General features: G+C 37.8%; 1 protein-coding gene across 1 annotated transcript in view; it reads right to left on the bottom strand.

Moving 5' to 3' along the window:
• cdh13 (cadherin 13, H-cadherin (heart)) overlaps positions 1-15,225 on the bottom strand; it is a 436,422-nt gene that overhangs the window by 302,957 nt on the left and 118,240 nt on the right. Inside the window, exon 2 of the mRNA XM_077567730.1 lies at positions 9,307-9,424. Within this exon, the coding sequence (XP_077423856.1) occupies positions 9,307-9,424 (118 nt within the window). The remainder of the gene's footprint in view (positions 1-9,306; positions 9,425-15,225) is intronic.

The raw sequence follows: 15,225 nt of genomic DNA, 5'->3' as shown, positions 1-15,225 counted from the left end.
TCACAGTGGCATGCCCTCCAGTTTAGCACTGCCATAATGCATACTAATAATAATAATCATGATTATCATCATGCATAATTTTACAATCTCAGTCTAGCAAAAGTCCTGCTCAGTAGCAGTATTATCCATAACAATTGTATCGAAAAGCATACCAGTCTGATGGGGGCATCATTTTGCACCGAGGCAAGCAAAGTACAGTACCATCGTGCTGACCTTAGCTGAACTACAACACAATTGTAAAATCAACACAAGTGTCATGTTTGTGCGTTATCACAGCAGACCGCACAAAGAGAAAAAAAAAGTATTTCACTTTTATAACTACTACTTTTCAGAGAAGTGGGAGGCAAAATCATCTTTGAGTGGCAATCGTTGCTTGGCCTTCATGACATACCTTCACACTACAAATATGTTCTTTCAAACACTGAAGACGTAGTTTTGGAATGTATGAAGGTGAAGTCAAAACATCAATCTCTAGTGTACAGTGTTAGTTGTACTCCACTGTGGTAGTACATATTTGCAGAATACACATAAATATTGCTCTGAGAGATTTGTAATTTTATTGACAGATCATCTTTTCATTATAGGTGTGCAACTGCCTGGTCTGTTTGTGTGGTAAATAAAAAAAATAATTAACAAACATAATTTTATGGACGAGGTCAGGCATGAGACAAAGAGAAAAAAATATAAAAATATTGCTGCAGATTCGGATAGGGAATAGAAATACGGATGACTTGAAATTTTCCACCTATTTTTTTCTTTTAAGCTTATAGCAGAAATTAGTGCAAGGCTCAGCTGTTCCCTGACCTGTTTCCTTTATCTCTTTTCCTTTTCTAAAGAAAATCTCAAGTTTATATACTGCATATGACACTGTTAGGAAATTATTATGACAATACTAAATATTGAAAGGTTCACTAGTGACAAGGGCCCACTATGGTTGTGCATACTTTATTGTAGGTTACATTGAATGTCAGATTCACAATTGCCTGTAATTGACTGTCAGTATGGGGTGTACCCCGCCTTTCACTCTAGTGCTGGGCATGCAATTTATGATTAGAAGTGTTGTTTTTAAATCCACCTGTGATCAAGACAGGCAGGAGCGGTGGATAGTGAATACAAACAAACAGAGGCAGTTGGCTTCAGCTGGCACTTCTTTTTTTTTTTTATTCTTCAATGATACAAAAAAAGCATTGTGCAAAAAAGTGCATTGTGCAAAAAAGTGCGTTGGCGGATTCGAACAGGAGCATGGCTCCATCCAATTGTTTCAAATTTGTTAAGCAAATTTACTGAAAATGTGCAAAACAGCAAAATGCAACTTATGACCGTTTCCATCTGTTCTTCTTTTGCAAATATTGAGAGGGCATTCCGCCGCTGTAGGTGGAGATATACACCATAGAGATGGGATCTACCAGTAATTTAAAAGAAGAAGAAGACCAGGAAGCGACTGTGACTTCTGTTTCATCGTTCCCCAAACATACGTGTGATGTAATATCCGGTCAAAACGTGCGACTTGCCAGCGGTTACTCGCAAAACCTGTTTCCAGAGCCAAAATTCAAATTTTCCCTTTTTCGATACGCTTCAAGATCTACCCCCTCTAAGCGTAAAAACTTGTTTGCAATTTTTTTTAATTTCTAGCATTTTTATTCAGTTTTATTTTTGTATTTCTTGAAAAAAAAAAAAAGATTGGATGGAAAACCAACTAATGATGCAACAGGCGCCTTAAATAGGGACAAGACAATTGGATCAAACCAACAAACTCCACAGGTGTTAACTATCGTTAACTCGTTAACATAACTTACAATCTTTCAATGCAAAACTATAACTCAAAACTAAAGAAATACTAATAAACTAACAAATATTTCCCCAACTTAACCCTTCTAGACAATAAACTAAAGACTAAACTTTAGTAAAACCATGTGACCACCCCCTACACACTCCTCCACTTGGTCCAGCCCACACCCTTTTAGCAGTGTCTGATCGATTCAAGACTCTTTTGACCCGACACCACCCTGGACACAAGAAGAGCATGTGAGTAAAATACACACCACATGCACATTATTCACCGCACGCACACAACACCCAAAAGACAGAAAATATTGCACATTGTTCAATCACATCTATTCTACAGGCTGGCGCCCTCCCCGGATGCCTTCACGACCAGACCTATGGGCAACCAGTTAAATACGTATTTAACAACTATATGCAATGACTCTTTCTTATGCAAATTTGCATTCTCTTAAGTGATTTGTGCAAAAGTGCTGCGTGAATTTTAAAGTGCTTCATACAAGGTAGTGTTACACCACCTCATACTGTAATATAATGCTCTCCATTTAAATGTCAAACTAATTCACACTGTACGCTTCAACTGAGAGCCACGGCGTGGCCGGCCATACAGTTTGCCTGGGTCAGTGCTGTTCCACGTTGATGTTAAGGCACTTCTTGGTTCAGATTATTAATTTATTCAAACTGACTAACATCATTAGCATTAATGGTAGCACTCTAGAGGGATTTAGATCGCTTTGATTTGGCAGGCAGGACTTTTTGTATTAGCCTTGGTTGCTCTGAGTCTCAGTGGTGTTCCACAGAATTCTATTTTGGGGCTCCTGATGTTTTTACTGTATTTGCAACCCCTAGGTTCCATCTTAAGAAAACATAGTATTTCCTTCCTCTACTATGGGGACGACAGTCAGATCTATGTCCCGCTGAGCAAAAAATGAATTTTCTCATTAAACCACTTATGTCCTATCTGGAGGAAATCAAGGCCTGCATGCCACAGAATTCCATGAATTTCAATTAGATGAAAATAGAAGTTATGATGCTTGGTCTCGGCCTATTGGCAACTTATTTAAAGTCAACATCTCAAACTTGGGTCTTAAACTGGACAGTGGTTTTAAATGGGACTGGCAAATTGTTGCTGCTGTTAAATCTAGCTAATTTTCATTTTCGGTAGCTCGTTAACTAATAAATTAATCACCAAAAAATATCTCATTAATCATGTATTAACGCTATTAATTTTGGCCGCAAATGATCATTTAGCTGACAGTGGATGGTTACGTTGAAGGTAGCACAGGTTTTGTTTGAGCAATAAATATAACTACATACATTAAAGTAAAGCCTTTGATTAATGTTTGCGTATGACATTCAGAAACTATTGAGATATTTTTTTCTCTTCATTTTAAAGTATATAAGAAATTAACTGATTAGATGAAGAGGATAAGCATGTGCAGTCAATACAAAGTTTTGAAGACGTCCTCTACGCATTAAAATTGAAAAAAATAACACAAATTTGCTCTATAAATTTGGCAGGCAACATTTTTTGATAGAAAGCCTTTTTAAGTAAGCGATTAATCATGATTAATCAAATTTCTAAAATTTTATTAATCTGATTAAAAAAAATGTATCGTTTGACAGCTGTAGTAGCTAGCTGAGGTGACGCCTCTCTTTTCTCAACAACAGTAATCCATGGCTGTAACAACAGTAATCCGGCTGGATGCACTTCATTTTGGAGTCAGCCAGGCTTCTAACAAGTGGCTCAAGTTGGTCTAAAATGTTGCAGCATCTTAAAACACATTTTTTATTCTATGACTTTTGACTTGCATGAGAATGGGCATTGCTTAAGTGTCTTATGATGTCTGTTTTTTTATTTGTTTTCACTGTCTATTAGTGTACTAATGATTTTTTACTTCTTGTACAGCACTTTGTTTGCAACAATGGTTGTTTTAAAATGCTTTAAAAGTAAAAGTGGAAATATATATTTTCCGCTTCTAATTGTGTAACTGTCTGTAATTGTTGACAGCTGTCAAACAATCAAGGCAGTCTTATCTGTTTGTGAGATTCAAATACACATGAGGGGATTATGTGAAAAATGAGGATATAAACAAACACAATTTTCCACCTTGATCCAAGAAGTCCAAGAATGAGATAAAGGAGCGTGTATATGTCCTTCATAACATGATTTGTACACGCTGTTCATCCACATAGGCACGACGCTAAAGGTTTGAGAAATCTAACCGCAAATCAACATTAACTGGCACACAACAGATAAATTGGATCATTATAATACAAGCGGTCCAGAGCTGACTATCCCATGTCATTTTCCGGACACACTGCATTATTATGACGCCTATCAAGACCAGAATTCAAAATTGTTTTCAAAACATGTTACAGTCAGCTTGGAGCACAAAACCCAGGATGGATGTAGAAAAAAAAGATCCACTTTCAATTTTTCCCTTCACTGATTTTATTTTATTTATTTAGTCAATTCTCTTACTGTTTCTTGTACCTCATTGGTCATGTTTGTTCTGCCCTTTTCACCGACTACTCAAAAAGCCACCTCCGTCTTAAACGGCCTGAGGATAACATCACTTACACAAAACTTGCATTCATCTCTCATTTAGACTTAGCAAACCTTTGTGTTCTCAACATTTTCTAATTCCTTAAACCTTCCTGCCTCGACTCCACAAAATGGGTTCATTTACAGTTTGAAATTCCCCACTGAGGCAAGACATTTTCTCGATTGGTCTTTGTGACCTACACATTTCCATTTGCTTATACAGTATTTTTCGATTTTCACTTGCATGAATTTTTGATGCATCCAAAGACGTTTGGAGGAAAGAAGAAAAGTGTGGTGCAGTGTGGAGGGCAGAGAAAACAGAGAAACACGTTTTTTGTCGATTAGACAACTGGGGAAAAAAAATACACACACTGAGTGCGACTGAACAGCAGAAGTACAACTGAGTAAAAAGAAATGTTTGCACAATGTATGCAAATGTGTTGTACCATCATACATGACCATTAGTTAAGCCGGATGTCCTTAAACTTCATTCTATGCCAACAGGTATCCCACCCTCCAATAGTAATTATATAGAGATGTCTATGGCAGGTGGCAAAGGGCTGAGCTGAATTTACATAAATTTACATGTGTCACCGGCCCTAGCTGCAGCCTCTGGCATTCAAAATGAATCATGCAAACACATCTATTTATTTATTTCACATACAACAAAACAGCTGTTGGGAGCATAAAATGATATAAATTACCTCTCGGAAGCCCTTTTCATAAAGCGACTGCTTTTATTTGTGCCATCAGTTTCCTCACAGCCGCATGTTCAGCATATTTACAATCATTGGCATAGATATTGTCCCTTTACAGACATAATATAGCTTACTTTTGATTCACACTGGTAGTGGGTATTAATTTAACATGTTCAACATATTAAATTCAACTCAACTTCAGTTATAAAAGCACTTTAAAAACAACCAGTGCTGCATACAAAGTGCTCTACATGGAGTAAAAATCATTCATGCAATAGACAGATTGAACAAAACTAGTAAAAATCATAACTAGGTAAGTAAATATGTAAATAGAAGAAATAATACATTAATAACACAATATAAATTAAATGTCATAAGTAGTTAAGTAAATACAACACATAGAGTACCCCACAATCTGCATTGTGAGGCTACAGGTGTGGTTTTGTTTCAGATTTGTGGTATTCTTCAGGGGGGTAGAAGATGGGTCACTTCCCCATTGCATGTTTTGTATTTTTTGGTCTTTTAAATTAACATAATTAAAAACATAATAAAACTGATTTAATATTAAAGCACAGTGCAGTAGCTACAGCATGTGGATGTACTGCATGTGCAATACAGTATGTTCATGCATGTACTGGCATATGCACGGTTCTGTCCATACCCTGTGAGCAGAGGGACCCACACAGTGGGAGGTGTTTCTGCTGACAGAAACATATTCCAGGTAATGGAACCACTCTGTTGTCCCACGGCAGACCACTAAAGCAGAACTGAGCTCTGTCCCCTACTACACGCTCCACTGAGCCTCCAGATGACAAAACGCTTCACTGAATGACCAAAATCAAACAAAATAAAGTTTAAAAAAAGGTCGGTGAAAAAAGATTGGAGGTGGAAGAATTGCTTTTTGCTGTGTAGGTCGGAAATGTTTTTTGAAAGTAAAACAACTGCTTGTAAAAACCCAAGGCCATCCAGGATTCATTTGACAAGATAAAAAATGTAGAAGTAAAGCAGAAAACACCCTGTGCATTTATATGCAGTCAATTAAAATTTGACTTGAATCACATACTAAATAGGCATAAGAGGAAGTGTAGGCATAAGAAAGCATGCACTCTAATAGATCAGGTATGTCCATTGCTTTACGGGAGTATTGTAGTTACCTATTATTGTTTTTATTGAAATAAAACATGAAAATGTTCCTAAGGCCCAAATATCCCTCGACTCGGCCAAACCAGGCAAGAATGCACCATCACAAAAAAAAAAGAGTGACAAACACACACACACATATCACACTGATATCATTGCAAGGACATCCATTGACATAATGCATTTCTTAGCCCTTTACCCTAACCTTCCATCCATCCATTTTCTTAACCGCTTGTCCTCACAAGGGTCGCGGAGGGGCTCGTCGCTGGAGCCTATCCCAGCTGGCTTCGGGCAGTAGATGGAGAACACCCTGAACTGGTTGTCAGCCAATCGCAGGGCAAACAGAGACGAACAACCATCCACACTCACAATTACACCTATGGACAATTTGGAGTGTTCAATTAACCTGCCATGCATGTCTTTGGAATGTGGGAGGAAACCCACGCAAGCACGGGGAGAACATGCAAACTCCACCTAGGAAGCCTGGACTCGATCTCACGTCCTCTGCACTGGGAGGCGGGCGTGCTAACCAGTCAGTCACCGTGCCACCACTACCCTAACCTTAAACATCACAATTGTTTTTCTAACCTAAACCCTTACCCTAACCCCAACCAAAATACATATTAAGGCTAAACTCTAAAATCAATTATTGACCCTCAAAAAGAGGTCTGCAAAAAAAAAAAAAAGTACAACCCTGTATCGGGTTATGAGGCTCCACACACAGTATCCAACCATTCGTAGGGGTGGCATGGCTCAGTGGTAGAGGGGTCGACTCTAATCCGCGACGTTGTGGGTCCAAACCTCACCACTGGTGACCATGTCGAAGTGTCCTTGAGCAAGCTACTGAATCCCGATTTGCTCCAAGTGGACTTGCATGGCAGGAGTCGACCACTGGTGTGTGAATGTGTGAATGTGTGAATGTGAGGCATTGTAAAGCGCTTTGGGCACCATATGGTGTAGTTAAAAACGCTTAATAAAAAGCAGTCCATTTAACATTTTTGTTCCGCTTATCAGGGTCGGGTCGCATAGGCAGCAGTTTAAGTATCTCAAATTATGACCTGGAGAGGGCACCAAACACGTTTCTGACTGAGTATCATAATTTCTCGAAGATTTCAAGATGCTGATTGTCATCCGCTCACACCAAATTGCAAACTCCTCCAGTGAGAATTGATGATCAAAGCAAAGATGAAACCGGACACCCTTAAATCTCAATTCATTAATGATAAAGATGAACAGAGCGGAGTCCAAACCTCACTGGAAACAACTCTGATTTACTGCTGGCGATGCAGACCAAGCTCTGACACCAGTGGTACAGGGACCAAACAGCCCATATCAGGCTATTGAATACCCCATAGTCACTGAAGCAACCCATAGCACAAAGTCAAACACCTTGTCCAAGTCCACAAAACACATGGACTGATTTAGCGAGCTGACATGCACCTTTCAAGGTTGAGGATGTAGCTCTGGTCCACTGTTCCACAGCCAGGATAAAAACCACACTGCTCCTCCTGAATTCAATATTTGACCTGATGTAGCCTTCTCTCCAACATCCCTGAAAAGATCTTAGGCATGTGATTCCCTTGTGGTTGGAGTACACCCTCTGGTCACCCTCTTAAAAGGGGAACCACCACCACCGCGGTTTGACAATCAGCATCCGTCAGTGTGTGGCTTCAGGCGCTGGCTGCACCTTGTAGAGAGACATTGTGTCATCCATACAGTATGTGATAACCCCCCAGGAGCAGATTAGAACAAATTTGAGTAGCTAGCTTCGTAAAGTTTTTCAAACTGTGCTTCATGACCAAGTTAGCTTCAATCCCCCATACAACTTATCACAACTTTAGCAGACAAAGGCCATCATAAACACCAGCAAAAACAGTCAATTTAATGTTTTGAGCACTGCTACAACGCTAGCAAAGCCCTTGAATGTGAATTGGCGTCCGTTGGTGCTGCGAATGGTGGCTTTTTCAAGCAAGGGTCACCATAATTAGACACTTTTTTTTAACACAGCCGTGATGCAAGCCACTTTTTTGGGGCGCTTGGGATCTGTAGTTTCTGTATTGGGGCACTCTCTGGGAATCTAATCGGCACCAGTGAATCCGAACATTACTCATGCAATTTAAGTATTGACTCGGTGAGAAAAAATTGTGCACCATGCTGGTAAAAGAAACATTTCTTATTTTCAGGCAGGAAGGCTATACTGCTTCACAAGACTAATACTAAACAAGAATCAATTGAAACAGGTTACAGTTATTAGGATTAAATATACCGGCCATTCTTGCTCTCGATGTGGTCGAGGTAGACACACCCTAACAGCCATAATGATAAAATAAAACACAATGTTACCGTAGATGGCTTCCACTCTCTTGATTGTTCCGTTGTTAAAGCGTTCTTGCATGATTTTAGGCTATTGTTATTATTGGCTATTTTGGAGCAGTTGTCCGTCGACAGACTGTGCTAATATTGTTAAAGGGCACTTCAAATATATTATTTCTAACCTTTAGGAGAGCCAGCGATTACATTGCAGTCGCACACCTCAATCATTGTTGTTCATACACGCAGATGCCAAGATTGGGAGGTGGCCATTACATAAAGAAACTGTGAGACCAAATTCCACTCAAGCTTATTAATAACCCAGAACACAACACAGAGGAAAAATGAAATGATTACACAAGCCTAACAGTTTGTTGTGACTGCCGTACATACCAGTAATCTCTCATTACAGCCCGTTGTGTGAATTGATTTCTCAGTAATGGTGTTGGTAGTGATGGATGATGTCTATGTACATACAGTAATGATTATTTTATGTACATGGACATCATTCATCACCATCTGCGCTTTACACATCACTGCATTTTGAGAAACATTTGCTATCAAGGTAATCTATTTGCAGCCACAGGTTGTATCATGCACTAACATTTCATAGTATCCTCATTAGACCTGCTCTCTAAATAGGTAATTGCAAGAAAGTTATAGTTTGCATTGTTCTAGGGTGTTACAAACTTTCTTAATCACTTCTGAGGTCTTTAGAGAATCGCTTCAATTAGATTCTCTTCAAATCTGAGTTGCAATGAGCCTTACAATGTTTGTCAGAACTCCACTTTTGGAATGGAGTGTTATAAGAGATTTCATTTCACTGACCTTGGAGAAGCGGCAGGCCTTTCTGGAAAGTTTGCCTATATGTCACCTGGTATTGTTTGACCTGGAAGCCGGGCACACAGCCCTCATAGTGCCCTTCCTGTCGGCCGCCAGCAAAAGTCTGCAAAACAAAAAGACAGAGAAGTCACATTTGAAAAAAATAAAATAAAAATTGTGCAATTATTTAAACACCAAGATAGCTCAATTTTCCAATAAGCACAGTTGTTTTGAGGCGCACACCCCCACAGTCTCAGGGGAATTACTGTCAAAGAGGTTCTGTTTATGCTAATAGGCTAGGCCTCACTGTGTACTTTTGTAAGTGGATTGGAGGGATGTCAGTGCACTCTCCTGAGGGTTGTCTCACTGTTAGCAGCATTTCCTGCTGCTGCAGCAAGAGAAGCTTCACTGTAACTTAAGCTTTATGAAAGGCAGCTTGAGATATCGGAATTAATTATATGTGGGCCTTTGATAAGAGCATCCCACATAGTGAGCTGTACTCGTTATCAGAGGATGCGGGTCAAGAGATGAATAACCACAAGCTATTTTTATATTGACAACAGGCTACCTTTTGCCATCTTTGTACCATTTAAAGAACATCATCTTAGGGTAGTGAACTTTCAAATGCTGCCAAATTTGTCAGCCATACTGCAGATACTAAAGTTCTAAACTTGTGAATGATTAATATACTGTATAATAAGAATGATACATTGTAAACTTTCCAATTTCCAATATAAAAGATTTTTAAGTTTAAGTTATGTTTAAAGTTTTAAAGAGTAGCAAAATACTGTACTAATCTGCACTTTTTTATCACCCTAGTGACTAGGGATGCAACAATAACAGCAATATTGCGATATCGTGGTATTAAAATTGCCACAAGATCTCTGTCGTCATGTTACAATATTAAAAGAAACACATCTGTTTAAATTAAAAGTTACAGTTGTTTTCCATTTGTGCAGTTCCAACAACCTCTAGTGGTTAGTTTATTAAAGCAGTTCATTTTAATGAGGAATGCTTTGGTAAGTACGCTAAAGTAAAAACACACGCTAATCACCAGATGAAGGGGAATGTATCATGTTAGAGTTCCTCCACAAATGTAATCGATTCACAATGTGTGTGCATTAGCAAATGCCTCAATATTAAGTGTTATTTGTAATTGTAGGATGCTTATGTATTACTTGTACTATTTGAACTATATGTATAATTATGACCTCAACTAAATAGCATTGTATAGATGAGACATTTACATGCAATTGCTCATGTTTACTTTGTATTTTTTGTTCTACAGAAACCACAAACAGACCCGCACAAGCAAATTAAATGGTGCAAAGAGAAAACCTGGTGTGATTATTGCTCACATGTACAAAACAATGCTCTAACCGGACATACTGCTGCGGTTATCACTCCTTTAAATCAGTCATGCCAACAAATATTTTTCCACATCTCCGTCAAAAAACATTACTTTTCGCCCACTTTAGCAGAACACAGCATTGCCAACTACAATGACCATGATACTTTGAGCAACAATAAAATGAGTGGCCAAGTTTTTTTTTTTGTCAGTACTGTTATACAAAAAGGCAATATTGTGCTTTTCTCTACCAATATGAAAAATACAAAACGTGACTTTCTGTCATATACCAACACTAAATTCTGGATGTCCTCTACAGTCCTATGTTTAATGCGCCGCAATATTGCTTGCTCAAATATTATGTGTTGCACTACTATGATGTCACATTATTCATGTTTTTGATTCGGCTATATACACTCCACAAATGCCAGATATGTGTGTACAGTACATTGTAGCAAGGAGAAGATAACTAACTCTTTTCAAAATGTGTTGCCAGGCACCTAAACGCCTTAACAAGTAATTATTACAAGTAATAATTAGATTGTCACATCCCTAACATTACCTAACAGAAATAGTGTCATTTACAGGGACTGACCTTAATTAATTCATGTTTTAAACCACTCCTTTTACACATTAAGATACCCTGTGATATTGAACAGAGCAGTCAAAAGCAGTGTGCAAGTTTTTTTGCACAGAAGCCAGCGAAGGCATGATAATGTCACAGCTGGCCGTGCTTTTGCAGAACAGCTTCACAGAATCAGACAATTACCGATATTCACTTCCATTGACAAATTGCAATAAAATAAATGTAAAATGAACTAGTATAATGATTAAGTGATTCTTTACCATAATCAATCAAATGAATTTAGGTAGATGCCTGTACATATAATATGTAATTTTGATAACAATTCTGGTCCATTGAGCACTGACATCACATTTAAGGAGGTTTGGAGACAGTTTTACTGAGGTGGCACATTGCCAACATTCGCCCTGTTCTCGGCTTGACAGACGCATCATACATCATGCAAGTTAGAATAATTCCACGTGGGCTGCCTGTAAGTGTGTCTACGGGGTGAACAAGCACTGGCAGATGTTCAGCAATGGAGGTCATTACATGTTATGTCCCAGCAATGTAATCACCACACCCAGGCAACCTGGCGTTCTTCTTCAGGTCTCACAATTGTCATGCATTTTTTGCAAAAAAAATGAGGTGGTTAACTATACAAGTAAACAACAATCAGAACAATATTTGGAGGTAGTAAACTACAAAAGCAAATAACAATAAAAAAATATTTTGAGGTAGTAAACTACACAAAAAATAAACAATCAGTAAAATGTCAAATGCTGTATTTGCACTCAGCTACAACTTTTTAGAAAGGCTAAAATTGAAAAGTGCAAATATTTATTAAGGCATACAAGGGTTTAGAACAGTGGTGTCAAACATACGACCCACGGGCCAGGTCAGGCCTGCAAAGGGGTTTAATCCGGCCCGCGAGAAGATTTTGTAAAGTAAAAAAAACATTGTAATGTCGGACCAATTAATCAGCCAACCACAATCAAAACATAAATTCGTAATTTCACAAGCAGTCCTCCGATAAGCAATACAATTTGTACATGGAATCCTCGTGGATGTAATTTTTTTTACACACAACTTAAAGTTACGGTTTGTTAAAAAAATAAAAATAAATTATTAAAGACCGACATAAATGTGGTAAATACAACACAAATTCAATAACTGGTAACACAAATACATGTGACAATGATTAACGCCCTTCCAACTTCATTAACTGTGCCACACAATGCATTCTGGGCACAATATATTTACAAAACAGGTAGCTTTAGCACATCTGGAGCAATTGTTTTTTAAGTTATATACCATTATTTTACTGAGCCGGCCCACTTGGTAATATATTTTCCTCCATGAGGCCCCTGAGCTAAGATGAGTTTGACACCCCTGGTTTAGATAGTGCACTTTATGAAAAAAAAAAAAAGAAAGTGCACTTTATTTTATAAAATTAAATGACTGTCTAAGTTGTCGTCTCACTGGTCTGAATTTTCTTTGCTGTTGTTAGATTTAAAGACAAGCATGTCAATTGCTCTCTGTGACTCTGAGTCTTGCAAATAAACCCCGATGTACTAAAACTCTGAGGCACTACTAGAAGCAGCAATTCACAGGTGCATATTCACTGAGCATAAAGCTAACCGCTGTAGCCGGCTAATGGCTAATAACAAACCAACAAGGCTTTTTGCTTTCTCTTGTCCACCAAGAGTGGCTGGTTTGGCCCTCCTGCCGACGCACATGGCGATACTTGGCAGCTGTAAAACGTAGCTGAGCAAGCGAGGTCGCGGTGTGGGCTCTCCTGGCTGCCGGAGACTGTCTGCCGAGTAGGCTGCGCTGCTTCTAGAGTGCATATGGCGGGTCGCATTGATACCATGACAAATTAGTATCGTATCCGGATTTGAAGTGTAAGTCTCAATACTTGTCAACGTATTGATACTTTTGACAACCTTATTGCATAAACCACCTGCAGACAACATGAACAAACTATCACACATAATTTATGCGAGAAATTTTAGCAGTTATCTGAAAATGCTATTGTTGCTGTTTTTGATGAAATGATGAGACGAAGAAGAGCCATGTCTCCACAACATCTCTCCACAAAAAAAACTGACTGTTTACGCAGCAAGCAGGACGCTACTCCCTTTCAAGCCTTTCATATATATGATCTCTTTGAACCCAGAAACATGTAACAGTCCCTCCACTCCCTTCAAGGCCTGGTGAATATCTCCCACTTGTGGGTCACAACAGCATGAAAATGTGAAGGTTGTGCAATCCAAATGTGAGTCAACTGCCTATTTATCAATATCATTCTCCCGACTCTACGTTCACCTTTTCCACAAGCAAGAATAAATCACAAATACGGTCACAAGTAGACAATTCTGTGGATCTTATTTCTTACTGACAGGTCCTTGTCAGGGTTATCTTTCAATGTGTTTATATTGCCATATCAATTACCATTGCAAAAGAATTACACACACAAATCACTTCACAAGGTGAATAAAACATAAGCGTATGTACTGAGTAGACAAGCCCCAATTATGTGTTCAAGACTATATATCAAGCATAGCATTTAGGTTTCTGATAACTGCTATCTACAGTTGATTACCATTGTCTTTTAATAATATTTTGTCAAGGCAGACTTTTGTTCTACAGAATAAATTCTTAAAATGAAAAAAAAAAAAAAAACTATACTATGCTATGCTATGTGCTATGTGTTTGTTTTTGTCATAGAAAAACTAGGACCAAACGGGAAGAAGAAAAAATCGTGGCCCCTGTAGTAGATGAAATGTTTTAAATAAATGGTAATGAAAGATAACAGAAACAAAAAGTATTGACATCTTGGGTTTTGTTGCCCTTTAAGTTCTGGAATTTCTTTAGACTGATAATGCTACAGTACTCTGTATTTTCATTTTTTTTGTGTGTTTTGCAGAATTTGAATCTAAATTATTCTGCACAACGCAATTTAACATAGTGTTCAAATTTGTTGCAGACTCAAGAGAATGGTGTAATTAAATTAAGTCGATTAAGAAGGTGCTAGAGGCTAAGATTACAATTGTCATCTTGCCCACTGAGAATTCCAAGCAGAAACCCACAATTGCTGCGCGTGACTAGAAATACAATGCTTGGTGGGTTTCACTGAGAAGACTATCCATTTTAGTGCATAAGTACAAAGGAACTCCGGTTCTGCTCAGTATTGTAGTTGTCAAATTCAAACGCTGAGCACTAACTAGCAAGAGTGCTTACATTGGTCTGATCAGGAGGAAATAAAACATAATGCTTTGGCACACAAAACCAATATTTATCCAACAGGTATAATTATTATGTAATGAGATTAAATTAAATCTTGTTAAGTAAATATATAGGAATTTTACAGCATGTGCTGAACAAATTGTTACAAAACCCAATGGAGCAAGCTGCAAATAAAACAGTAATCACTTGGATTGAGAAAATGTAAATGTTATATTTAAAAATGTTAATCAACTTATTACTCTTCTTCCTTCTATGCACTTCATTGTTAATATACTGTGTGTGTATATATATATATATATATATATATATATATATATATATATATATATATATATATATATATATATATATATATATATATATATCATTTACAATTTTCCTTCTACGTTACGTTAAGCATTAAGTAATAACACTATTTTTCTATTACCTGCGCTGCGAGTTTTCACAAGTTCCACGTTAAATTGACATTTTAAACAGATTTCTCAAAACAAAATGAAAGATTCCTTAAAACCCCTGGGCGTTATTTGTCCATTTTCTGGCTTTTTTCAGTTTTTCTGTTTTTCATCAAAGAAAAAGTATTCGAAAAAAATACACTACGGACCTGACATTTTACCAGGATTGTTCAAAAATGTAGAAGTTCAAATTGGCGCCATTCTGTAATTTATAATTATTACCAAACAGGAGGGAGAGATTCACACAAAGTTATAATACTATATATATATATAATATAGTAATAATGCCCGATTTTGGCTCATTGACTCCCATT

Source organism: Vanacampus margaritifer, chromosome 6 (assembly GCF_051991255.1).
Source record: "Vanacampus margaritifer isolate UIUO_Vmar chromosome 6, RoL_Vmar_1.0, whole genome shotgun sequence".
NCBI classification, from domain to species: Eukaryota; Metazoa; Chordata; class Actinopteri; order Syngnathiformes; family Syngnathidae; genus Vanacampus; species Vanacampus margaritifer.
This window is presented reverse-complemented; position numbering and strand designations above follow the sequence as displayed.